A 25,766-nucleotide genomic window follows, 5' to 3' on the forward strand; every position below is an offset into this window, starting at 1 on the left:
ATAAGGAGAAGAAAGAGAGACAGCTGGAGGCGAAAGTCAAGAAACTGGGGCAAGGTACATCTCCAGGAGGCCCTAAACCTATACCATTAGGAGAGAATCAAGACCCTATAGAGAAACTGCAGGCCTTGATGATGGCAGGTTTTAAACAAAACCAAGAGGCCTTGGCGGAAATGAAAACTGATCTTTTGGGAGAAATTAAAAAGACCAATGAAAAAGTGGATGACTTTCAAAAGCAGCTTCTAGCTAACACCCAGCAGCTGCATAGTTTAGCGGCTAAAATGGGAAATCTGGAAGACCAAAGTAAAATGACAGCTGAGACGGCAAGGGAAAATAGGTCAGACTTGACAGAATTAGAGGACAGAGTCGTCAGATTAGAGTTAGAAAAGGCTGCATATATACTTCGGCTACAGAATGTCCCGGAAGAGAGGGGGGAGAACTTGGAACAAAAAATTTTGGAAATTTTTAATGTAGAAGGGACGGATCCATTATTGGAAGATTTGAGAGAGGTTGATTGGATCAAAAGGGTTTCAACAGCGTACACAAAAAGACATAACTTGCCAAGAGAAGTATTGATCAGGTTTTCCCGAGTGGTGACGTGTGAAAAAATACAACGGAAAACAAGAGAGGACGGATTGATCTGGCAAGGTGTGACTATTAAAGTTTTAAAAGATGTTCCATGGTCAATCCGTCAGAGAAGACTTGAATACAAAAAGCTAACGAACTGGTTAGTAAAGCAGTCAATACAATTTAGGTGGCTGACCCCAGAGGGTGTTTTTTTTATCTATCAAAATAAAAGACAAAATATTACAAATTTGACACAAATGGAGGATTTTTGGAATAGTTTTGTTGATTTAAGAGGCCAAAGTTCTGATGCAGAAGAGGAACAGGAAGAAGGCACAGACCCGTTTGGGAAGCAGGAAGAGGATAATCAGAAATTTAAAAGAGAAAGAATTAAAACAAGACAGCACACAAAGAGAGATCAGGGGCATATATCAGGTAGTAAGGCGTCACTAGGATGACAGACAAGAAGGGATTACAGATTATATCGGTAAACGTAAATGGGTTAAATGAACCCAAAAAAAGAAGAAAGATTTTTTTGCAGCTTCAAAAAACCAAGGCCCAATTAGTTTGCCTACAAGAGACACACATAAAAGAGGATGATATCAAATTTTTACAGAATAAAAAATTGGGACAGTTATATTACTCAAGCGATGTCGGAAAAAAAAGAGGGGTGGCTATATATGTCAAGCAAAATATAGAATCCAGATTGATATACAAAGATGAATTGGGAAGAATTTTAATAATTGAGGCCACAATTAATAAAAGAAAAATTTACGTTGTGAACATATATGCCCCTAATGATAAGCAAAAAAATTTTTATAAAGAGCTTCATGGCAAGTTAGTGGAATTGCAAGTACAAGATTGCTGTATTATAGGAGACTATAACGCAGTATTTGACGTTAAAAAAGATAAAAAATTTGACAAACACAAGAAACTTTCACTACGTAGCGCCTTACCTAAGTCCTTTTTTAGAATGGCAGAAGAGTTAAGTTTGGTTGATATTTGGAGAGTTAAAAATTCCCAAGCAGAAGAGTTTACATTTTACTCTCATCCATATGGGTGCTGGTCCAGAATCGATATGTGTTGGACGTCAACAGGTTTGGTCCCTCTAATTAATCAAGCTAATATTTTACCTAAAACATTTGCGGACCACAATCCAGTGCAGGTGATTTTGCAACACCCACCAAGAAATAGCCGGTGGACACTAAATCTCCAGATATTAAAAGAAACTAAGTTCTTGGAACGAACGAAAAAAGAAATAAAGGAATTTTTTCAATGCAATTTAGAAAAGGATACAAGTATACAAAATATTTGGGATACTTTTAAAGCTTTTTTTAGAGGTTTAGCCATTAGCTACACAGCTAAAAGAAACAGAGAGCGAATGAAACTATATAATGACTTGGTAGACGAGATGAAGGGACATGAAAAACAACAAAAGACCAGAAACACTGAAGAGATAAAAGCTAAAATACAAGCAACGCAACATCAAATTAATTTATGGTTGACAGAAGAATTAGAAAAGAAACTCAAATGGGCCAAGCAAAATTATTTCGAAAATGCCAACAAAACAAGTAGATGGTTAGCGTACAAGCTTAAGAAAGAGAGAGACAAAAGAATTATAAGCTCGTTAAAAAATAATGCAGGTTTAGAAGTTACACAGGAAAATCAAATGAGGCAAATTGTTCAAAGTTTTTATCGAAATCTTTATAGAAAGCAAGAAATCTCTGAACAGCAACAAGAGGAATATATTAAAAGCGCCAATATTAAGCAATTATCTAAAGAACAACAAGAAATTTTGGAGAGCCCTATCGCGATTCATGAAGTAATCGAGGCAATTAAAAAACAAAAACCCAATAAGACACCGGGGCTGGACGGCCTACCGGTTGAAGTGTATAGAACTTTTGAAGACCTGCTTTTAATTCCATATAAGAGAGTCGTAGAGGCAATACAACAATCGGCTATAATCCCAAGGTCTTGGAGGGAAGCATTAATTTCTTTAATCTACAAACAAGGGACGGACCCAACAGATATAAAAAATTATAGACCTATCTCCCTCCTGAACGCAGATTACAAAATCTTTGCGACAATTCTGACAGAGAGATTTAAGAAAATTGTTACAAGTATTGTGCATGAGGACCAAACTGGATTCATTCCTGGGAGAAGGATGCAGCGGAATTTAAGATACTTTTTAAATATTATAGAATACTATAAAGAACACCCAGGAAAGCAATTTGCAGGTATTTCCCTCGACGCAGAAAAAGCGTTCGATAACGTTAATTGGAACTTCCTGGGTAAAGTACTGGAAGCGATAGGCTGTAACAAGAATTTTAAAAGATGTATAGAAGCGATATATTCTAAACAAACAGCGAAAATAAATATAAATGGGAATATATCAGAAGCGGTTGAGATACAACAGGGGACGAGGCAGGGTTGTCCTTTGTCGCCCCTTTTATTTGTAATGACAATAGAGCTTTTAATTAAAAAGATAAGAGAGGATGAAGAAATTAGGGGCCTGAAAATAAAAGAACAAGAATTTAAAATTCAGGCCTTTGCAGACGATTTACTGTTTACTCTAGAGGAACCAATTCTTGCTATTGATAAATTGTTAATAAGACTACAACAGTTCGGAGAGGTATCGGGATTTAAAGTTAATAGAGAAAAAACAAAGTTTTTAACAAAAAATATGAGCATAGAACAGATAAGGCAACTAGAGACCAAAACAGGATTTAAACATGAAAAGAGAATTAAATACTTGGGTATATTTTTAACAAACGATGTGAAATCCCTTTATAAAGACAATTATGAGAAGATCCTGAACGAAATTGATTTAGACTTGGAAAAATGGAAAGGTTTGCAAATCTCCCTTTTAGGAAGGATAGCAACGGTTAAGATGAACATTCTCCCTAGAATTTTATTTTTATTCCAAATGATCCCAATCGAACTACCTAAGTCGTTTTTACAAAAACTTAACAGAAAAGTTTTGGCTTTTATTTGGCAAAGTAAAAGGCCAAGGATCAAGCTAAAAGTCCTGCAGGAAGCTAAATCAAGAGGAGGAATGGCCTTACCGGACTGGACATTATATTATAAGGCAGCGTGTCTAGCCTGGGCTAGAGAATGGCTTTTGCTGGATAATAAAAGACTCTTAGTTTTGGAAGGTGCTGGATTAATTAAGGGCTGGCACTCATATATCTGGTACCATCCACCGCAAAGAAATAGTGACTTTTTAAGACATGGAATACGTAAGGCAATTTATAAGGTTTGGATCGAAATTAAAAAGAGAGTATATTTACATACCCCATTTTGGCTATCCCCGGTGGAAGCGGTTACTCACCCGAATATTTATGATTGGGGAAAGTCGTATAATTATGCTATATTACTAGATAGAGATAACAACTTAATACTTGATGAAAACATAGTTCCGGATTGGTGGGTGAGGTGTCAGGTCAAATCGATGTTCCAGGAAGATAGAGGTCGGGGGTTCTCGAAAGACTCAGAGATAAATGAATTTGATAATATAATTTACGAACCTCAGAAGCTTATTTCTAAAATTTATGAGTGGCTTTTAAAATATGAGATGCAGAAGGAAGTAGTTAAAGAAAGTTGGATAAGGTGGTTGCAGGACTTTGGCTACACGATTGAGTTAGAGGAGTGGGAAAAAATTTGGAAAAATAATATCGGGTTGACTAAAGCAATAGTTTTAAAAGAGAACTTATATAAAATGATGTACAGGTGGTACATTACCCCAGAAAGATTAGCTAAAATAAACCCAAGGTACAACAACAAATGCTGGAAATGTAAAAAAATTAAGGGGACACTTTATCATATCTGGTGGACTTGTGAATTCGCCAAAAAATTTTGGACTTATGTAAATATATGGATTCATAAGGTTTTTTGTAAGAAAAGGATTAAGCATGTCCCAGAACTTTATCTTTTGAGTATTTGTAAAGAGAATCTGCCCTGGGGGGAAAAAAAGCTACTGTTGCATATGATAACTGCAGCAAGAATACTTTATGCGAAGTACTGGAAGCTTCCTCAAATTCCGGATAAGAAAGAATTTTTAGCTAAGGTATTAGATATTGCCGAAATGGACATTTTGACAGTAAGATTAAGAGATGGTAACTGGGAAGAATGTATGAAATCTTGGGAACCATTGTATTTTTGGGCTGAAAGTATTGGAATGATGGTAAGACATTGATATTGTTATCTGATAGAACCTGTTTAACTCCTTATTTATGTGGGTGGAATGGTGGGGGTTATTGTATGTTCTTCACTGGGATTGTGTTGTTACATGTCTTGTCTGGTCCAAGTGGTGTTGTATGTATTTTTTTTTATGTGTCTTGAATAAACTTCATTTAAAATGGAAAAAAATAAAAATAAAAATAAAAATAAAATAAAATTAAAACATTAAAAGCAAATTAAAACCACAGCAATAAAAATTAAAACTTGACCTGATGCTGGATAGGAGAACGAAAGGGGTGTGGTGGGGGAACCTATTACAGATTGTCAAAGGTCTGGGAAAACAAGAACATATTTGCCTGCTGATTAAAACTTAGGAGTAGGCACCAGGTGGGGAGATTCAATGAAACAGTTCCTTAAAGCCAAAAGGGAAAGGGTGAGCTGTCTTGATCTGATGAAACAAGAGATAAGGGCCTCCAAAATAGATTAGATTCTTTGGCCTTATTGGATGAGCCAATGGATAAGGTTATTAAACTGCTGAGTTTATCTCAGTATGTTTAGTCCTGTCACCATCTTAATCTTTCAGCTCTCATTGTATGTTAAGTACCTCCAAATAGGACCTAGCTTTCCCACTTGATTCGGTGTTAGAACGCATAATTAAAAGTGGAGAAGACCCCCCTCCCTACCTTCTGAAAAACCCAGTAACTGATAATAACAAAAGGGGAAAAAGTAACAATAAAAATATAATAGTTCAGATCTACCCATAAATTTCTGTAAAAGATTTCCAAATATCTAAAAATAATTTCATAAACAATTGCCATCTATATGCCGTGCATTCAAATACTGATAAATTTATAAGTCCTTAATTGATTGATTTATAGGCATTTCTCTTTCCAGTGTTTTAATTTAAACAGTAGTGAAGACATAGAGGGTCCATTTTCCTTGATCATCACTTAGGCTCCCAAGAGACAGGCAGATAGCTTAAAAGTATATAAGCAATCCCCAAAATTAGTGAACATTCTGCTACAGAATGTATTAGATAACTAACTAAATAAGTGGACACACCGTCCCAAATCATATGTTTAAGGGACATATCTTGTGAGATATATTGCCATGTTTACTTAAAAAAGGAGAGAGATGGAGAGTGGGAAGAATCATCTTAAGGGCACTGAATCCACACTCAAACTTTATTCTTCCTGCAGTGACCTGTTGAGTATCTTTTTTTTATTCAGGTTTCCAGAGAAGAAAGGCACGTTGTTAAACCTCTCTATGACAGATACAGGCTTGTGAAACAAATGCTGACTCGAGCAAGCATTACTCCCATTCTTGTGAGTAAAGAGAGTCTGTGTTTCATATGTTTGCCAAATATTTGGTGTTAAGTTAGCAAAAAAGATGATAATGTGTTCTGCCCTGTGTTTCCCTTCTGGAGATGTTTGCAACTAGGCTGGTTTTATTCTTAACGCAGTGTTAATGTGGTTCCCCAGTTTTGGATAATTGGTGACTATGAACCCCAGCTCTTATCTTGAGAGTTCTTAACAGGGTTTTTCAACTATGGTCAAAAGCCTGTTGCCTTGTCAGTGTTCATTAAAATGTGCTACACTGACACTTCTCTGAAGTTACTTTCATTTTTTAAAATAATTATCTTTTTCTAGACATTTTGTACTTGAACAAGAACTTCAGCCCATGTTAGATTTAAGTTTAAACTGATATTGAAAGCCTGAAGATAAATATTGGGGATCTCAGGTGCTGTTTTTGCTAGCATGGAAAGGCGCATAAAATTAAGCTGTGCATATACGCCAAAAATAACTTGCACAAAACGGAAAGAAATATAATTCCTATATTTTAATAATGAAATATTTATATTTTAGGGCTCACCATCAACCAAGAGACGCAACCAAATGTTACAACCTATCATAGAAGGAGAAACAGCCCACTTTTTTGAAGAAATTAAGGTATTTTTTCTATCTGTAGATGACAGTGGTTCTAATTCAGTAGTGCATGGGTTCTTGAGTTTCACTGCAGCATGCTTCATGTTAATGCCTCACTGTTCCCTAATAACCACAAAAACGTAAACTCTAATGCATGCGCAGAGCTATTGTGCATTTTGGAACTCTAACTGGATGATAAAAAGCACTTTTGCATTATCTTATAGGAAGAGGAAGAAGATGGTGATCTGTCATCAGAACTGACTGATCTCTTGAAATCTAGTGCCCAAATACAGACAGCTAGCCCAGTTGAAAACTCAGAATCTGATGTTGAAGAAAGTCAAGAGAAATTGACTCGAGAGCTTCGTCTGTCTAGTACCCGTGCAGCGTCCATGTAAGCAAATTAGAGCAGAAAGCAACCAATGTAATTTGTTGATCAAAATAACTATCTGATATTTTTTCAGCAAACATTTGTAATTGTTTATGGGAGCAGGTTAGAAAAGAAAAAGAAGGCTTTTTTTCTGAAATGATGTTCTGGTTTAGTAGTTCAGCTAAATTACTTTTACTCCTTTTTCTGTTTTCTGTCTGTTTGGCAAGGGAATGGTTCAGCCCCCATGTCCCCTTTTTGCACTTAGATGATTGTTAAGATATGAAGCTACTTGTTCATGTTGCTTGTCATCTAATTAATTGATTAATAACCTGCTGGTACTTAACATCGGCAGTGCAGTATTGCTTTAACCCCTCCAGCTCCCCAGATTGTCAGCTTGCTACTTACCTACATTTGTTGGTCCTACCCAAGCTCTCAACAATTTCGGAAACAAATCACCAGAGAGATAAATGCTATGTTGCAAGTGCAGATTCCATTAGACCCCAGTGTAATTCTATTAGACAACTGGAATTCTGGTAACATACCAAAAAATAAAAAGACATATTATATATGTCTATATTATATATCCATATATTTCTATATTATTATCCATTGCCAAATCTATGTTTGCCATAAGATGGAAAGATAAAAGACTTCCTGCTGTACAATTGTGGAAAGAAAAGATTTGGGAGTACTTTATTCTAACGAAAATAGCGTATGGAAACTTAAATGTTTCACCCAAAACAAGGTGGTTAATCAGTGGTATGCGGTGGTCTCATATTTAACTGAAGAAAATATTTTACCAAAAAATGCTGTATATGAAAAAATGATTTATTTCTAAATATAAGACTGCCTAATGTTAAGACTATAAGACAAAGATATTACGAGAATCAGTAGTTACTGTTTTTAAGTTAAAGATTTTATTTTATTTTATTTTGTATGAATACCCTGATTGTAACAAATACTGGAAAATCTGTGAAGAATTGTATGCATATATAACCAGTTGGGATTCTGAGTTTAATAAAAATTAAAAGTTTTAGTTTTTTAAAAAATCTAATTAATTGTTTTTGTAGTGGGTGGCATATTATTATGTTGATAATTTGGTGTACGTTTTTGCAATGAATTTTAGGCCTGAATTATTGGAGCAACTTTGGAAAGCCAGAGCTGAGAAAAAGAAATTGCGCAAAACACTTCGGGAATTTGAAGAGGCATTTTATCAGCAAAATGGAAGGTTAGTTAAACGTTCAGTGATTGTGAGACTATTATTGTTGCTAATGGAAACAATGAGATTTAAAAACCACAAAATTAATCTACTGCAGTGTGCTTTTATATGGGGCTGCCTTTGAAAACAGTCTGGAAATTTCACTTGGCTGACAACTAGAATATCCCACCAGTTATGGAAGAATTTCACTAGTTTCCAGTTTGTTTCTGGATGCAATACAACGTGCTGGTTCCTACCTCTAAAGCCCTATAAGAGATTACAGGGGACCTGAAGTATGACTGCCCACTGCTTTCCTCTCACTTTCTTAAAGAACGTTGGGTGCACTATCAGAGGCATCTTTTTGTAGCATCTTGTTTAAAGAGTTTTCTTTTTGTTTCTGTTTCCATAATGGTTTCTTTCTTGAGTTTTAAGTATCAGGTAAAAGTTATTCTATTTTTCTTGGGCTTTGGCAGGAGTGAATTTGCAATTCTCTCCCACCTGTTTTTAGCACAATGTTGCTAATTGCTGTTGCATTGTTTAATTGAATGCATGTGGTTGATTTTAATCATTATATAAAATATGCCATATTAGAAACATTTGAGAGAGAGCCTAAAAATCTCCTAAAATAATTAAAATTCATATATTAAATATTGCAGAAGGATAGCCAATACTAGTCTATTGTAGCAAAATAAAATAAATAATTGAAATCAGGGTGGATTTGATTTAAATCATAGTTTTCTACATAAAGACTCATTTTTGCTGGTATAACTTTAATATTCACAATTAGATGATTTCATTTTTAGAATAACAACTGTTCATATTAGTTTTACAGTTATATAAAAATATTTTTGATACTATTAGAAACACATTATAGATAGGTAATTATGAAATTATTGTGAGATTAATTATCTCCAGTTTAATAGATTAATCATTCATATGTGGACAACTTTTCTGCTGTACTTTATTGGAAGGAGAAAAATAATCATTACCTTAATAATAATTAAAGTCGTTTTATTCAACTAAAGCAATAACATTAAAGCATATGTTTGCTTAAACATCCATGTTTGTTAATTGATGTGGTTAAACAAAATATATATATTTTAAAAAACTTAAACTGTTAGCCCAGCCTACGCATGAAAAACTTAAATACTGTCCTCTTTAGCTCATTTGTCATCTTCATCGTGTTCTTTGTTCATAATCTGGAAAAGGAAAACAAGCTTTCCTGTTTTGTCAGGTCCCAAACGATTTTTCAATTTAGAATGAATGAGTTCAAAGGAAGAGAATATTCGTTCTACACCTGCAGAAGAAGCTACTGCTGCTAAAAGTGAAATCAATTTTGAATAGTCTCTAAATCCAAGTGCTTAAGTGCCTTCCATGAGTTCATTGGTGTGACTTTCTTTAAAACATCTTCAGCAAACATATTTCCCCCTTAGCTCTGAAGTTTATTAAAGTTGGCATTATAGATGGATGATTGCTGGATACCCATGTCATAGCTAAACTCCTCTTCCTCAGCACTTAAGTTTTGACCCTGGTACTGGATATTGACAATATTTGCCAGAAAATGAGATGGAGACAGTGCTTGTCCCATTCGTTTTTTTTTTAATGCTTGTAATTTAATTCTGTCAATGTGTAGTTCTGTTTTTTAAGTGCCCACTCAGTTCTTTCCGAATTTCAACAGCATCAGCAATAAAACAGCTATTTATCTGTATTTTGTTTAAGGGTTTCAGGATGCTTAGCATATGTTCAACATTTCTCTAAAGCCCATTGTTGAGGATTTTGGTTGTGACAGTGCCATCTATTTTATCTCAATTTTGTTCACAAATTGTCATCAGAATAGGCCAGTTCTTGATATACTGCTCAAAACAGTCCACCACAGAGTTCCACCTAACATCTTGTGGGAGTGTTAGCTTGGTTTCACTCATTCTTTTCAGAGCTGCTGCAGCAAAATTATTGTTACAGAAGTATTTAGCAATATCAACATTAGTCTTTATTTCTGGAACACTAAAGTCTTTGGCTAGGAGGTGCAGCAGATGAGCACTGCAACCATATGTTATTAGCTTTGTATTCCCTTTCTGCTCTTCTAAATTTCTTCTCATCTTGGATACATTTGCAGCATTGTCTGTGACCAAACTGCGTACTAGACATTTGAATTTTTGTTCACATGTTGTTATAGCTTTTGCTGCCACTCCTTGTAAGTGTTCTGCTGTGTGTGCATTTCCTGACGTATCAGTTGTTTGTGCAAGGAAGACTTTCCCTTCTGTTGTTATACAAGCACATACAATTGGATCATTGTGGACATTACTCCACCCATCAAGACTTAGGTTAACAATTTTGCCCTCCAGAGCTGTTGCACATTGCTCCATTTCTCTATCATACACTTTATCCAGCAGTTTCCCTGAAACATCTGCTCTGCTGGGTAGACTGTATCCTGGTCTCAGTGATTGAACCATATTAATGAAGTGTGTGTTCTCAGTCAGACGGAAAGAAGAGTTTGTTGCATAAACAAACTCGGTAATTTTTTCATCCGTTAACTCTTTTTCTAATCTGCTGGTTGTTATCAAAAACTTATCTATGGTGGTTCCAGGAGGGAAGGGTTTTTACTTTCTTTTAGGTGATATACTGCAGGTGTCTGATGATGATTTATATGGTGCAACTGAAACACTATCCTGGATAGATAACTCTGAAACTGTAGAACAGGAGGATGGTGATCTTGAAGGTGGATAGTTTCTAGAATCCTTAGTGTTGATGATGAATTCCTCTAAACAACAACAAAAAAAATCAATGCTGTTATTTTATTATGTATACAATTTCTGCTTATTGTATTCAGTGCCGTGCAGCACTGTCTAAAAAGGAATATTTGCTTTTCTTCATAACTGTATCAAAATAACAGTAACATGCTGTAATATAATTTTGCGCAAACAAGGCACTCTTTAAGAAATGTGATTAAATGAAAATGTTTACCAACCTGAAAATCCTGCCTGTTCAAACATGTTTCTCTTGTCATCTTCACCATAGCACTTTTCATGATGTTGCCTCATTTGGGCCACCAGACCTTGCATTTCTTTGTTGCAGTGTTTGCATTTTGCACGCATGCTTGCCTTACCAATAGATAGAGGAACTTCATTAAAATATTCCCAAACTGGGTCTCTTTTATGGCCTGCTGCCATTATAAGTTTTCTCCTCCAGGGAAAGAATAATGTGATAAACCTTGGGTTATACACACAAAAGATCCAGAGTCTTGTGGAGTATTCTGCTCAAAAGGTTTCGCTTTCATTTTTACTGCTTGCCCCTCCCTCTTCACAATTAAGTTTCTTCTTGTGCAGATCTATTCCACTCCAAGCAATCTTTTTCTGTTCATTGAACTTTTTGAAATTTAGCACTTAAGGGGTTGATTTTGTGTACACAGGTTTGTAGAACAATGAGATTAAGGTCTTTTTCTCAACTCTGTTCATTTTATAACGTTTTTGCTGTGTAGAAGAGGCATGTGATCTCTGCAGACACAAATTACAGGTTTGAGAACTGCAAAACCAAGCATCTGTGTTCTGTGATAATATCTTGTAGACAGAGAAACTGCCTAGTAATCTTACAGAAACCTCTGGAAGAGCATGACATTGTGAATGGATTAATAGAATTTATTACCAAAAAATTTAAACATTGCATGAATATACAGCCTTATGCTTCAGAATTAAAAACTAATACTTATTTCACAATGAATGTTGTGAGCCGCCCTGAGTCCACTCGTGGAGAGGGCGGGATAGAAATTTAATGTAATAAATAACCTTTGGATGATACTATATTTTCCTCAAAAAGCATTTCATTAAAAAATTCCGATTTTTAAATTTAAAAAAAAAAATCATTGATTTTTACCCACCCTGCTTGGAACTGCTTATTTGGTTTCAGACACAGAGTTCGCACTTGATAGGATTCACATCTAAATTTACTACCTCTTATTTCCCCCCCCCCCCACAAAACCTATATCTGAAAGATTTGTCGTGGATTTTACTTTCTGCCTTAATCCCCACTCCTACCTTTTAATCTTCCCCTTAAAGAAAATCATACTGGGAATTCTACTTAAATATCTGAAGAAGTGAACTTAAATTTGATTAAATATTAGTTTGTTAAGGTGCCATTGGATTTCTAGTTTTACATGTGCAGTGGCCAATTAAAATCAACAGAACAGATTAAAAACATTAAAATCCAGTGGGAAACTTACTGAACTGTGGTACAGAAGTCCTCCCCATGCAAAAATGTATTTCTATACTAGAGGCTTCAACATGGATGGTGACTTGCCCGAACAGAAGTTTAATGCATGTGCGTGCTATTAGATATTGAAATTATTGGGAGGGAGAGAGAAATAACTTTGATCATAGAATCTCTGTGGCAAGTAACTATAATATTTTTATTTTCTCATTGAACAGCACAACTTTGTAGGTGACTATCTTTTACATTAAGACAATCTTAGGCTTCTGATGAGTAGGCCTGAAACAAAAAAACACTAGAAAAAAATGGTTTTGTGCAACCATATCATACTTTTATAATTACACAATTGTGATAAAGGAAATAAAAGCAAATAAGCTATCTATTTGATTGAAAAGAGAGCACTGCTTAAAGTGACACCCACTCCTCAAGAACTGATAATTAAAGTGGCTGAACAGGAAGCAAGTTGGGAACCAGCTGTAAGAGGAAAACAATGACACTTAAAGGGACAGTACCCCTGAGAGACCTCAGTACTGCTTTTCCCATTAAACTTGAAAACATGTTGCTCCAGGTGTGCTTAAGAAAGAAAAAATCATAAATCAGATATGCATTTTTCATTTTTTTCATTTCATTTTATTTGATTTATATGCAAAAGATGTGAAGGCAGCAGGAAAAAAACACAGAATACAAAGTACTGGCAACAGTGTTAGATTCTCCATAAAATGGTGGGAATGACTTTTGTTCCAGACAAAATGGATATTATGGAAGCAGGGTCTGTTTCTGAAATTGTTCTATCAACCACAACTTTAAGAACCTTCAAGAAGCCCTGACCTTAGATAGCTTGGGCAAGCCTGATCTCATCAGATCTTGGAAGCTAAGCAGGGTTGACTCTGACAAGTACTTGGGTGGAAGATCTCCTTGGAATACCTGTAGTCGGAAGGCAGTAGCTGGCTGTATTCAGCCACCTCCTTGAATGTCCTCCATGCCCCCAGTAGGGTCAGTCACCAGAGGTTACCATGACTTCCAAGTGTGTGCATGTGCAGACACAAATGCAACCACTTTCCCCCGCAAAAAAAGAGAAAAATCCCCATATTTCAGCATAGCAGAATGGTACTACTCTGCCTCATTAACGTGCCACTTTTCTGGTAATGAATGATGTTACCTCATAACGTTGATCATAAATAGCACCTTAAAGGTAAGAAGGGGCTGAACCAATGGAACTCATTTGTGGTTTGGGGGATTAGAGTGAATGCAAATTTTTCTCTAGTCGTTTTCTTTTAGATGTGGCCTTTAAGATTGCCTGTTTGATTATATTGATGCATCTGGCTTTTAAATGTTTGTCTGAAGTACAGTTTGAGTGATTATGATATAGTTGAACTACGGAAAGTGTATTTTGGCCTCGTGAATTATATATTTACTAGTAATAAGGCCTGTTGTGAAGAAAAATATAATGGGCTCTAGAAAGAGGCTCTGGGTGAGTGCTCCCCCCCCCCTTGCTGTCTTCCCACCCACCTAAGTGAAATTCACTCCCCCCCCCTCACCTCAAGGGGAACTGATCTATACTATTTGGAGAGCAGTTGTAATTCTGAGTGCTCTCCATCCCTCGCCTGGAGATTGGCAACAGTGGTTCCACACGAGGAAATGGCATTGTACCTGTCTGAGATCCCATCCCTTCTCAAACCACACCCTCTCCAGGCCCCACCCCTTAAATCCCTAGGAATTTCCTAACCTGGAGATTGCAACTCTGTCTCCTTCCCTTTATCTGCCCCTCTGACTGACTAGCTTTCCATCACCTTCCCCCTCCTTGCAGCCTCTATATAGGAAAAGGACAGTCTTTCTCCACGGGGGGGGGGGGATGACAAAGCAAGTTACATAATTCTTCTCTCCCCTCTTTGATCTACCCAACAATCCTGTGAGGTAGGTTAGGCTGAAAGTCTGTGAGTGGTCCAAAATTGCCCAGTCAGCTTCCACAGCAAGAACCTGGGTCTGGCAGACCTCTCTCTGAAGCCCTAACACCTATGCCACACTAGCTGTCATAGGGAGGCTGCTGCTGAACAGTAGCAAGCAGCCAGGCATAGGATAGCCAACCCCCAGGTGGAGACTGAAGATCTTCTGGGAATCACAACTGAACTCCAGACAAAAGATCTTTCTCTCCATTCTGCAGAAAATAACTTTGGAGGGTGGACTCTATGGTATTCTATTCATCTGAGGCCTCTCCCTTTACTGACAAAGCAGCCTGGGTTGCCTAGCAACAGCCTTTGGCTAGCACTTCCCAGGTGGTATCCATGGCCTCTAAGGAAACACTCCCAGTGGGGCCTGGCCTCCCTGGCTATTTCTGTGGCCTTTGGAGGCTGCATGTGCTGAGAGGCCTGTTGTGAGGCTGCAATAGTTTTGCAGCCCTTTCTGAGGCCAGCTGACAGGACACAGAGAAAAGAGTTGGAGATGTGGCTGTCTCTGAGGTAAGACTGCTTTTGGCAGTTCAACATTCCTGGGCCAGCAGTGGGCGAGGGAGAGCAGAGTCGGCCAATGCGAGGCCAGAAGGGTTGACAGACTTGTGATGTCCCCACAGACTCACCCAGTCCCAATGAATCAGGCTGCTCCATTTTGCTACCACAACATGGGTTTTATTACTAAAGGATTTTAATTATTTATTTAGGATATTACTATGCTGCCTCTTCAGAGTCTTGTTTGATGAGACTTACAGTTAAAACCATGTCATAATATTAAAAACAAACCATAGAAAAACAAGCCACTGAACACAAGCAGCATAAAAAGTTACCATAAAACAGAAGCAGACCATTTAAAAACTATTAAGATAAAACTACTAATTAAAAACCTGGGTTTAAAAATTGTGTTTTGGCTAGGTGCCTATAAGAAAGTAAAATAGATGCCAATCGAACCTCAAGCAGGGAGGGTGTTCCAAAGGTGAGGTGCCACCGAACGTCCTGTCTCTAGTCACCACTTGGCTCAGTTCTGAAGGTGAGGGCACAGAGACAATCTTGAGTCCGGTCTTAACTGATAAGCTGGGATAGTATTGGAAGAAATTTCTGAAGTGGTTGGAACAATGCCCTTCCAACAGAGAGGCATTTATTAACTTTTGGATCCAGTCAACTAACCCAGACATGAGGGGCAAGACTGGATGTGGTGGGCTGCTCACTTTGAAGCACCTTGTCCACTTCATGAGACCTTATAAAGTTAGGACCAGACTGTGCTTTAATAACATCTCAGGTTGAGCCAGTTAATCTGTGTTATCTGAGTCATGGTGGATGCATCCAACTTTATTTGCAGAATGTGTTGCAAGGAATCACAGTGGGTTTGTATTTTTTCTATGTCACTATTCTCTGGGGTTTGATAATAAAAGCTGCTTCAAAACCTGGAAAAGCTCAGACTGATAGTATTGTACAGACACAGTAGTGACAGGAAAGTCAGTTTGCTTCACTGCCACAGAGTAGGCACAATAATGTGCTCTCACCTGTTTGGTTGCATTTGCTTTGAGTTTTTCTCCACTTCAGTTCTAACTATCTGCCCAACTACATTATTGATAACTCCTCAAGAAACCAAGAGGTATTCAGGACTCCATGGAAGGAGAGAGGGTTTACAGCCTTGGTAACCTCCATATTCCACAGGCCAGCAAGGGCTGCAACTATAGCACCAACCTTTCTGACTGGAGAAGCCCCAAGAGACATCAGGAATCCCTCTGGATCCATCCTCCTCCTGTAGTGGACAGTCTGAATTGTCGTCCCCCCCCCCCCCATGCACAGATCTTTGTGGAGGTTCCAAATGTCCATGATTCTAAACATCAGCAGATGATGATTGGTCCATGACAAGTGCACAGTGGAAGATTCCCGCTTTACCAAGCCAAGTACTTTATCCCCAGAGAAAACCAAATCAAAAGTGTGACCTGCCATTTGTATTTGTACCAGGATGTTTTGGGACAGCCCCGTTGGTGTTATGAAGGCCATGTTGTATTTAACTACAAGTGGATCTTTTAATTTTCCTCTGTATGCCTTCCCCCAGTGTTTTCTTTTTCCCTCCTCCTGGCAGCCCCCATATCCTCAGCATTTTCCCTGCTTCCTTCTTGCCTTCCTGCCCAACAGCCACCTACCTTTTAACTGCCTCCCATCTTCAGCTGTATTATCTGTTTACTTCATTTATACGCCATGTTTCTCCCAAGCAGGACCCAAAGCTTACATTGTCCTTCTGTGCTTCGTTTTATCATGAGAACAAAAGTCGGCTAGTCTGGGAGTGTGTGATTGGCGCACGATCACCCAGTGGAGCTTCCTTGGCAGAGTGGGAATTTAAATCTACATCTTGTAGAACCTAGTCTGAAACTCTTAACCACAGCACCACACTTTCATGCAGTGGCTGTTGGTGACTAGTAGTGAGTAGTGGTGACTGTCAGTCTTGGCCCTGATGAGTCCTCTCTCAAAGCCCAAAACAGTATTGGTAGGGGCGCTGCCCCCTCTTCTTCTTATTGACAGGTACCAAGGCTTGAAATCTGACAGTATTGTTGTGGTTGCCTAGCAAACCATGTGACGGCCACTGCAGAAGAGTTTTGTTTCTTAAGGGTACAGGTGTTGTTTTTTTAAATCCCCAAAATCTTAAAAAAAAAGATTTCAGACCTTTTTTTTTTTTTTTTTTGCAAACCTGGGGCTAATTCTCCAGTTTGTAGAAAGATGTGTCCTGTTTTTTCATTGCCCTGTGGTATCCACATATGGAGCTATGTTGAGAACTGCATACATTGATAATGTAATTCTAAGAATTATAAGTTTCAAAATTAACCTGCTTTTTCAGAGTTTTCTGTGAATGTATTTCTTAAAGCAGGAGTTCTACTGCTTCAGACCAACACGGCTGCCCACCTGTATTTCTTAAAAGCTTTGTATAGTATGTGCAGCAATGGTGATTTAAAAAAACAACAACAACTAGTGATTAAACTAGTGAAACATCTGTTGTGCCCTGTACTGTAACTTTTGTTTTTGATGCCTTAATCTCAAGTTAGGATAGTTCTGTCTTTCCTGCATGTCTCTTCAGTCATTGCATATCTCAGAACTAAGCAGCATCCATGCTGTCACAGCCAAGTCTTGCATTTACTTTAACTATAAATTCATTTTATGCTAAAAGATATGGACTTTCAAAATGTTTCTGTAGCCTATGGAATTTATGGAAACAATGCCAAATAAAAAAATATTATTTATTAAAGAACTGAGGGAAAGTTCACATCTATAATAGTGTGATCCCACCTTGTGACACTTGCAGTGTTGAGAATACCAACAAACCCAGTTCAGCAAAACATTATACTGAAACAGCAATTATTTATATACAACAGTCATAACAATTCAGGCCTGTTGATTTTTCTTTTTGAGAGACTTGGGGTCTCAATCCTTCTGACTTTTGTTCAACCAGTTCTTGTTCATTCAAACCCTCAGTAGCTGACATCTGCAACCCACTCTATTGAATGTCACCATGTTTTGCACTGATTTTAGTTGAATAGGAACCACATTAATTCCTCCTTACAGGGCCTTTTCTATAGAAAAAGCTCAGCAGAAACTCATTTGCATATTAGGCCACACCTCCTGATATCACCAGTGTTTTGCATAGGGCAGAAAAAGCCCAGCAGGAACATACTTGCATATTAAGCCATACCTCTGCGTTCCTGCTCAAAAAAACCCCTGCCTCCTTACCATTACCTGCCTCCTTACCTGAGCCTGCCTTTGGCGGGGGAGGGCGGGATATAAAAATAAATTTGACTTGACTTGACCATTAAACTGGGTTATACATGTTTAAAACCATTTTTAAAACTCTGTAGAAAATCCCATATGCCACATTCTTTTGGCAAAGTGAAGTGCTATGTATTTTCTTTTCCAGCTGCTACTTTAAATTAGTTGACTTCGTGGAAGAAAAGGGCTATCAGTTAACTAAATGGAACATTTGCTACGATTGCCCTGATTAGTACATCCAGTTGTGTTTTAATTCTTTTTCTCTATGCAGGAGGGATGGTGGCTCAGTGGTAGAGCATCTGCTTGGGAAGCAGAAGGTCCCAGGTTCAATCCCCACCATCTCCAAAAAAGGGTCCAGGCAAATAGGTGTGAAAAACCTCAGCTTGAGACCCTGGAGAGCCGCTGCCAGTCTGAGAAGACAATACTGACTTAGATGGACCAAGGGTCTGATTCAGTACAAGGCAGCTTCATATGTTTATTTTCTGTAATGCACTGCTGAATAATCAAAGAGAGGGACAGTTTGTACTACTTTAATTAGATTAAACAGCGTCACATCTTGAAGACTAACAAAGGTATTACAGCATAAACTTTCATCATTCAGAGCCCAATTCATGAGAAGGATGGACAAAAATGATAGGATAACAGGATGTGATGTGGCAGGTACCACCTTATGAGATCACTGATACAGCATGAAAAACTACCGTCCTAGATTTATCTTAAGTTGGTTTGAACCAGTTTACATTGGCCAGGATTTTCTTAATAGTAAGTATTATCTTTTTTACAGAAATGTTCAGAAAGAAGATCGTGCTCCCATGCTTGATGAATACAGAGAGTACAAGAAAGTTAAGGCCAAACTTCGGCTTCTTGAAGTTCTCATCAGCAAACAAGATTCTGCAAAGTCAATATAAGTTATGTTTCTTCATAACACTGAGCGGTTGTTTTCTTATGCTGTCATAGTACTTGTTAGGTGTTTGCTTTGTCTTGCGCAGTTGAAATAATGCTGTTTTTGTACACTTTATTATGGTGCCACATTTGAAGGGCAAGTAGGTCCTGTCTAGAGAGCTAATGAAAATTTGTCCCAATTTGAGACTGCTCTGTTCAACTTTAGCAAACATTTTTTCTTCTTTTTTATTATTACATGTTCCCAAAAGACTGTAGAACAATAACTATTCAAAAACTCTGGACCTGCTATCTTCGTTTCGTCTGTATTTCTTAGTGTAACACAGAACTACTCAGTTGCCTTTTTTTCTTAAGGGGAACAATGGCAGCAAATTAAGAACACAACTGTGTTCCTCAGCACCAAAATGGAACTGAGATGCCTTTCAGAAGACAGCTGTGGAATAACTTTTGTTTGGTTTCAAATGACATCTGTCATGTAATAGAATGGTTTATGGCCTGTGGATATTGCAACTTAAAACTCCCATTTGCTCTTCAATTTCAGATTACAGTGGACAAACCAGAAAGTGACCTTGCGTGTTGTATTTTTAAAACTTGGAAAACTGAACATTTATATCACATATTGCCTACGAGACTTGCATTACTGTTAATTTATCAGTTAATCAGCTAATGGTGACCTAGTGGTGGTCTGAATTGGATCCTGCATCGTATCCTTGATGGGAAGAATGTGATGGTGCCGTACAGCTTCAGCAGACCTGTGTTAATTATTTAACTGCTGTATCTGAAATAAGTGTATTTTATCAAGGGCTAAAATCAATGGACTTAAGATAGATAGAGTAAGCTTTGAAAGGAGCTTTCTGCTATGTCAGAAATAGAAAGTAAAGTGATTTAACCTTTGGTATTAAGCAGGTATCAAATGATTCTTGCATGATACAGCTTCAGAACTGAAACATTTTGGTGATGTTTACCCTATCTAATGTAGATGACACAACAACCTTTAATGTTTTTCTTTTCAAATACGTAAAAATCTTAAGAGCTCATTACAGTACTGCTATGGGCACAGCACCTGCACACAGAGGGCTTCCAGGTAGGGAATAACAGAACTCTGTTTTCATCCTCTTGTCCCACAGTGTCTGTACAGGCACTGTTTCAGACCCTCACAAGCAAATGAATAACATGTACAAATACTGCTTGTTGGGGTGGGCAGTCTCATCTGTGTTATGACTTTGGGTATTTGTCTTGATTGAGCCCTAAGTGTTTAAATCGGTGCTCTTTGGGATTTTTCTTTTGTGTTGATTGTGGCCATGTTCTTGCATGTGCCTATTTTCTGCATGTATTTATGATCAGCTGATATCAGCACAAACATTTTTTCTCACTGCTTCCTGAAAGACCAAAAAGTGAATTTTTACAAAGTAAGAAGTGGCTGTGAATTCATCAGGTCAGTATGTTGACATGGGATAGATTTTTTTTTAAATGTAGGGTTTTGATACTCCAGACTTGTCTGTTTGCTACAAAAAGGCTTTTTGTGTGTGTGTGATTGTAGGCATGTAATTTTGAACCCTGAAAGAGAGCAGTAAAATGAGCTTATATTGATGCTTTGCCTTTTTACAGAATTAGAGAATTTTCTTTTGTTAGTGGACCATAGTAAATTGCAAGGTTGGAAATTTAATCTGGAGATGATTTGTGGCTTTTATTCAGCTCCATTGTGCAATGTACACTTCAGTTACTTTTCTATCAGTCTGCAGACACAGGTGCATCCAAACATTGAAACTTATGTGTACTGTATAGTGTTGTACATGAATGTTTTATATACCACATGCAAAATGTCAATATGCACTATTTAAATGTTTTAAATAATATATTCCTCCTTTATAATGCTTAAATCTATATGATTCCAATATTTTTATAAAGTGAGTGATCCACCTGGTTCACATTCAGAATTATTAACAGCTGCTTTTGTGTGTGTTATGCAGTGTTTGGCTGTTCAGTATCATAGGTAGCATGGCATCAGTTATGCTAAGAGTGTGTGTTGTACCATTCTTATTGAGCAATAAATGGTAGGTTTAGGCATTTTGTGATATAACATAGTTTTACTTTGGTATAAGTAAAAACTATATATGTGGATATATATATATATAAATATATATAAATAAACCAGATATAAATGATTGCTATGTCTGGTATTCACTGTATAGATTTTTATAATAAAAGCAACTTTTATTGTCATAATTATGTGTGTGTTTTCAAAAATATTGTTGAAGAGGGTGTTAAGCTACATTATTTCCTGGTTAAACCTGTTTTTCAAAATGGATCTTTTGAATCTTAATCTGGGAATAACACTTCCAGGAAAAGAAAGAACATGGACCCCAGGTATGCAGTTTCATGGGATTTTATTAATGCACACGTTCTAACAAGGATTTTCTTTTAATCACATTAAGGACTTCCAGAATATACCCCAACACAGAAAAGTATTGAGAACATATAGCTTAGCTCAACCTAAATTAACCCTACCTAAAATGAAACAGGAGCTTTGCTTGAAGCAGCATAGAGCAATACTAGCAAAAACAGGTAACACCAACCCTCCAGGATAGGATAATGAGAAGCATATTCAAAGGTGGCCGCAGATGACTTGGTAGGTAAAGGCCTTACCTCCAAGGAGTCTTGTTACCCAGGGGCCCTACCTTCACCTTGGGAAACACCCCACTAAGAGATGGGGTATCCCAGTCTTTCACTCTGAACCATGATTCATTGCAAAAAGCAGGCAAAGAGAGAGAAGCCATGCTGGAATGGAAATGCAGCATGTAGACAGTGTTTGTGGTTCAGCAGAACAGCAGCAGCCCTGGGCTAAGTTTCCTTCCTTCACCCAGCAATGCAATATGTAGAAACAAAGGATTTTCGGGTAAAGTATTGCTCATGGCTTAATCTCTGGCTAGCAACTGCTGGCTAATCTCTCCTGTTTCCAATACCCCTTCCTGACACCTTTTTATGTTACTTTATGTTAATCTGTAGACTTTACACAACCCTCTCCTTCCTGCCCCCCCTCCCCTCAGAGTATTGATGTTAAATAATTGCCAGACATAAATCATGATGGCTCTTCATGACCCATTATCAAGAGTCATTTCTGTCTTTTGTCTTGAACTGGATATCCATTCAGGAACCCAGGAAAGGCCCATCAAATGACCGTTAAGAGTCGTCATGGCTCTGGGTGGGCCCTCACCCCTCCAAATACTATAAGAACATAAGAGAAGCCATGTTAGATCAGGCCAATGGCCCATCCAGTCCAACACTCTGTGTCACACAGTGGCCAAAAAAAATTATATATATATATACACACACACACACACACACACACACATATACACACTGTGGCTAATGGCCACTGATGGACCTCTGCTCCATATATTTATCTAACCACCTCTTGAAGGTGGCTATGCTTGTGGCCGCCACCACCTCCTGTGGCAGTGAATTCCACATGTTAATCACCCTTTGGGTGAAGAAGTACTTCCCTTTATCCGTTTTAACCTGTCTGCTCAGCACACTGTCTTGACATTTTCAGTGAGTTATCTACCATGACCCCAAGTTCTCTCTCTTGGTCAGTCTCTGCGAGTTCACACCCCATCAACTGGTATTTGTAGCTGGGATTCTTGGCCCCAATGTGCATTACTTTGCACTTGGCCACATTGAACTGCATCTGCCACGTTGACGCCCACTCACCCAGCCTCAACCCATCCCTTTGGAGTTCCTCACAATCCTCTCTGGTTCTCACCACCCTGAACAACTTAGTGTCATCCGCAAACTTGACCACTTCACTGCTCACTCCCAACTCCAAATCATTTATGAACAAGTTAAAGAGCATGGAACCCAGTACGGAGCCCTGCGGCACCCCACTGCTTACCGTCCTCCACTACGAAGACTGCCCATTCTCCCTCAGAGGTTGTCGGACATCTCTGTGGGTTATTCCTACTGTTCCTTCAGGGAGGCAGGAACACTTTTTTCACCTTCCTGTTGGCGCCTTCGGAATAACCCCGCCCTCAGTTTTGTTCCTGCCTCTACAGGGAGCAGAAGCACAAGGCTAGGCTCAGCCTTTGTTCTCGGTTTCTTTTTCTAAATTTCCTTCCATATCTCTCTTTTCCACATCTATTTGCCCCTCCTTTCCTTCTGCCTTTTACTGGCCAAGACTTCTGAGGAAAATTACCCGGGTCGTTCAGAATGGCCTGCAGTAGGGACGGTTTCCTATCTGACGAGGAGGGAGAGTCGTGCGCCGCGCTTCTAGCAGCGCCGACTCACGCCGAAGGAGCCGACTTGCCTTCGCGGCTTGTTCGCACCCTTCCCGACGCGGCCGCAGAAGACTCAGCTGCTAGCGCCAAGAAACGGCGCGTAATGCAGGCCCAGGCTACGCTCCTCGAGGCGGCAGAAAGCAGCGGCGGCCATTTTGGAAGTGCGGAGCGTCGCTCTCACACCTTCCACCCCCCAATAGCAGGCACTCCGGAGGATCGGAACTATCTGCACACGCACATCGACGGCTTCCAGGCTGGGGGTAACGTACAAATGGGCAACCCTCTGAACCCAGAGGCTATGCTATTTATTAGAAGAGCCATGCAGGAAGAAATGGGCTCCTTTTGCGCCCGTATGGGGCTTCTCCCTCAGGGTCCAACCCTTTCTTCAGAGCTTCCCCATTCCTTCTCCTGGCCCACCAAGGCAGCGCGGAAGGCCCCAGTGCAGTCTTCCCAGTCCCTATCCTTTGAGCCTGAGTCTATGGCATCTGGCTCTGACCAGGAAGACAGGGAAGAGGGGGAATGTTTCTCTGAGGAGGAACAGGAGGAGGTCAAAATTCCTGAGCAGGCTAGTCGTTTCTTCCGTCAGGAAGATTACCAGTTTCTACTGGCCAAAACGCTGTCGGCTTTAGAAATTCAGGAGGGGCCCATAGACGAGGAAGCTAAAGGGGGCTAAGTCTAAGAAGTTTAAGTCTAGAACCAGCGGAAATTCTGAGTTCTTGCCCAGGGGGGAAACGTCTGAACAGAATACTTTGAAAAACAGGTTAGAACAGAATGGGAAAAACCAGCTTCTCTTAAGCAGTTTCCTCACTTAGTGAAGAAGTTATATGCCCTGCCTGCTTATACCAACGAGTTGTTACAAGCGCCAACTGTGGACGGACCAGTAGCAGCTTTACAGTCCTCGGGACTGGTTTCAGAGGATGGCCAGGGTTCTCTTAGAGATCCCCTGGACAAAAAAGCTGAGGCGACCTTGAAAAGGTTGTATGAATCTGTGGCCATGATAGTCAAGGCGTCCTCTGCGGCCTCCCTGGTTTCCAGGGCATCCATCGTCTGGGTACGCAAGTTAATCCAGATGTTACTAGAGGATAGCAGACGCATGTTAGAAGGTGCCTCACGCATCCTTAAGGCAGCGTCATTTACAGCTGATGCCACGTTAGATATTCTAACATTTGCTTCCAAGATCATGGCCTCTACCACTGTGACTAGACGCCTTCTGTGGCTTAGGGCCTGGCAGGCTGACTTCCTCTCTAAGTCCACGGTGGCAGCTTATCCTTTTCAGGGGGACCGTCTCTTCGGGGACGTTTTGGACAAGATCCTAGTAGAGACTAGGGATAAAAAGAAGGCCATGCCCAAATCCATTAGGAGGAATGAAAAGAGATTCATTATGGACTCTCTCTTGACAGGGGAGTACCTCACTTCCATAGACCTGACCGAAGCTTATCTGCACATACCTATCCACCCTTCCCATCGTCGATTCCTAAGGTTCGTGGTACTCAATCAACACTACCAATACAGGGCCTTACCTTTCGGTCTGTCAACAGCGCCCAGAGTTTTCTCCAAGATGTTAATACATCCGATAGCCCAGCTGAGGAAGCAGGGGATCCACATTCACCCCTATCTGGACGACCTCTTGGTCAGATCCAGCAGCAAAGAGAAATCTCTTCAGGGTACATCCCTGGCAATTCAGTGCCTTCAGTCACACGGGTTCCTGGTGAACACAGAAAAGAGTTCACTTCACCCGACACAGAGACTGGAACATCTAGGTGCAATGATCGACTCCACCTGCAATTCGCTGTTTCTGCCTCTGTCCAAGGCCAGGTCCATCAGGGATTTGGCTACCGAGGTCATCCAGAGCAAATCAGCACCACTGATGTTGCTTGCCAAACTAATGGGACTTTTGATATCGACCATAGACATGGTTCAATGGGCCAGATTCCACTCCAGACCTCTTCAATTGTTCCTACGACCATTTCAGCTTCAGATAATGGAGAGAAGGGTCTTAAATCTGTTAATTCCTTTAAAGGTCAAGAGGAGTCTGCTATGGTGGACGGATCTGTCTCACCTTCGCCAGGGCAAATTGTTCCATCCTCCTTCTTTCCTAGAGCTGTTCACGGATGCCAGCCTGGGGGGCTGGGGGGGCCTCTCTTCAGGACAAACCAGTCCAAGGCAGGTGGTCACACACCGAGAGTCTACTCCCCATCAATCTTCTGGAAATCAGAGCCATACGCCTAGCTCTGGTGGCTTTCAAGACCCAAGTGTTCCAGAAGCATGTCCTTGTCAGAACGGACAACATCACAGCCAAGGCGTATCTGAACAACCAGGGGGGTTCCAGATCCTCGCAATTGCACCGGGAAGCATCAAGGATTCTGACATGGGCAGAAAAGAATCTGGCCTCTCTCAGGGTGGAACACATCAGAGGCCAGGACAACATACAGGCAGACTGGTTAAGCA

At 39.4% G+C, this 25,766-nt stretch overlaps 1 protein-coding gene across 5 annotated transcripts in view; it reads left to right on the plus strand.

Annotated features, from left to right (window-relative positions):
• FAM13B (family with sequence similarity 13 member B) overlaps positions 1-21,270 on the plus strand; it is a 107,286-nt gene extending 86,016 nt beyond the window's left edge. For all 5 annotated transcript variants that reach the window (XM_060240402.1, XM_060240400.1, XM_060240398.1 and 2 more), the window contains 5 exons: positions 5,970-6,065; positions 6,606-6,689; positions 6,890-7,056; positions 8,159-8,260; positions 18,929-21,270. In XM_060240402.1, coding sequence (XP_060096385.1) covers positions 5,970-6,065; positions 6,606-6,689; positions 6,890-7,056; positions 8,159-8,260; positions 18,929-19,052 — 573 coding nt within the window. In that variant the 3' untranslated portion in view covers positions 19,053-21,270. The remainder of the gene's footprint in view (positions 1-5,969; positions 6,066-6,605; positions 6,690-6,889; positions 7,057-8,158; positions 8,261-18,928) is intronic.
• The last annotated feature ends 4,496 nt before the right edge of the window (positions 21,271-25,766 follow it).

This window comes from Heteronotia binoei, chromosome 5 (assembly GCF_032191835.1).
Source record: "Heteronotia binoei isolate CCM8104 ecotype False Entrance Well chromosome 5, APGP_CSIRO_Hbin_v1, whole genome shotgun sequence".
Taxonomy (NCBI): Eukaryota; Metazoa; Chordata; class Lepidosauria; order Squamata; family Gekkonidae; genus Heteronotia; species Heteronotia binoei.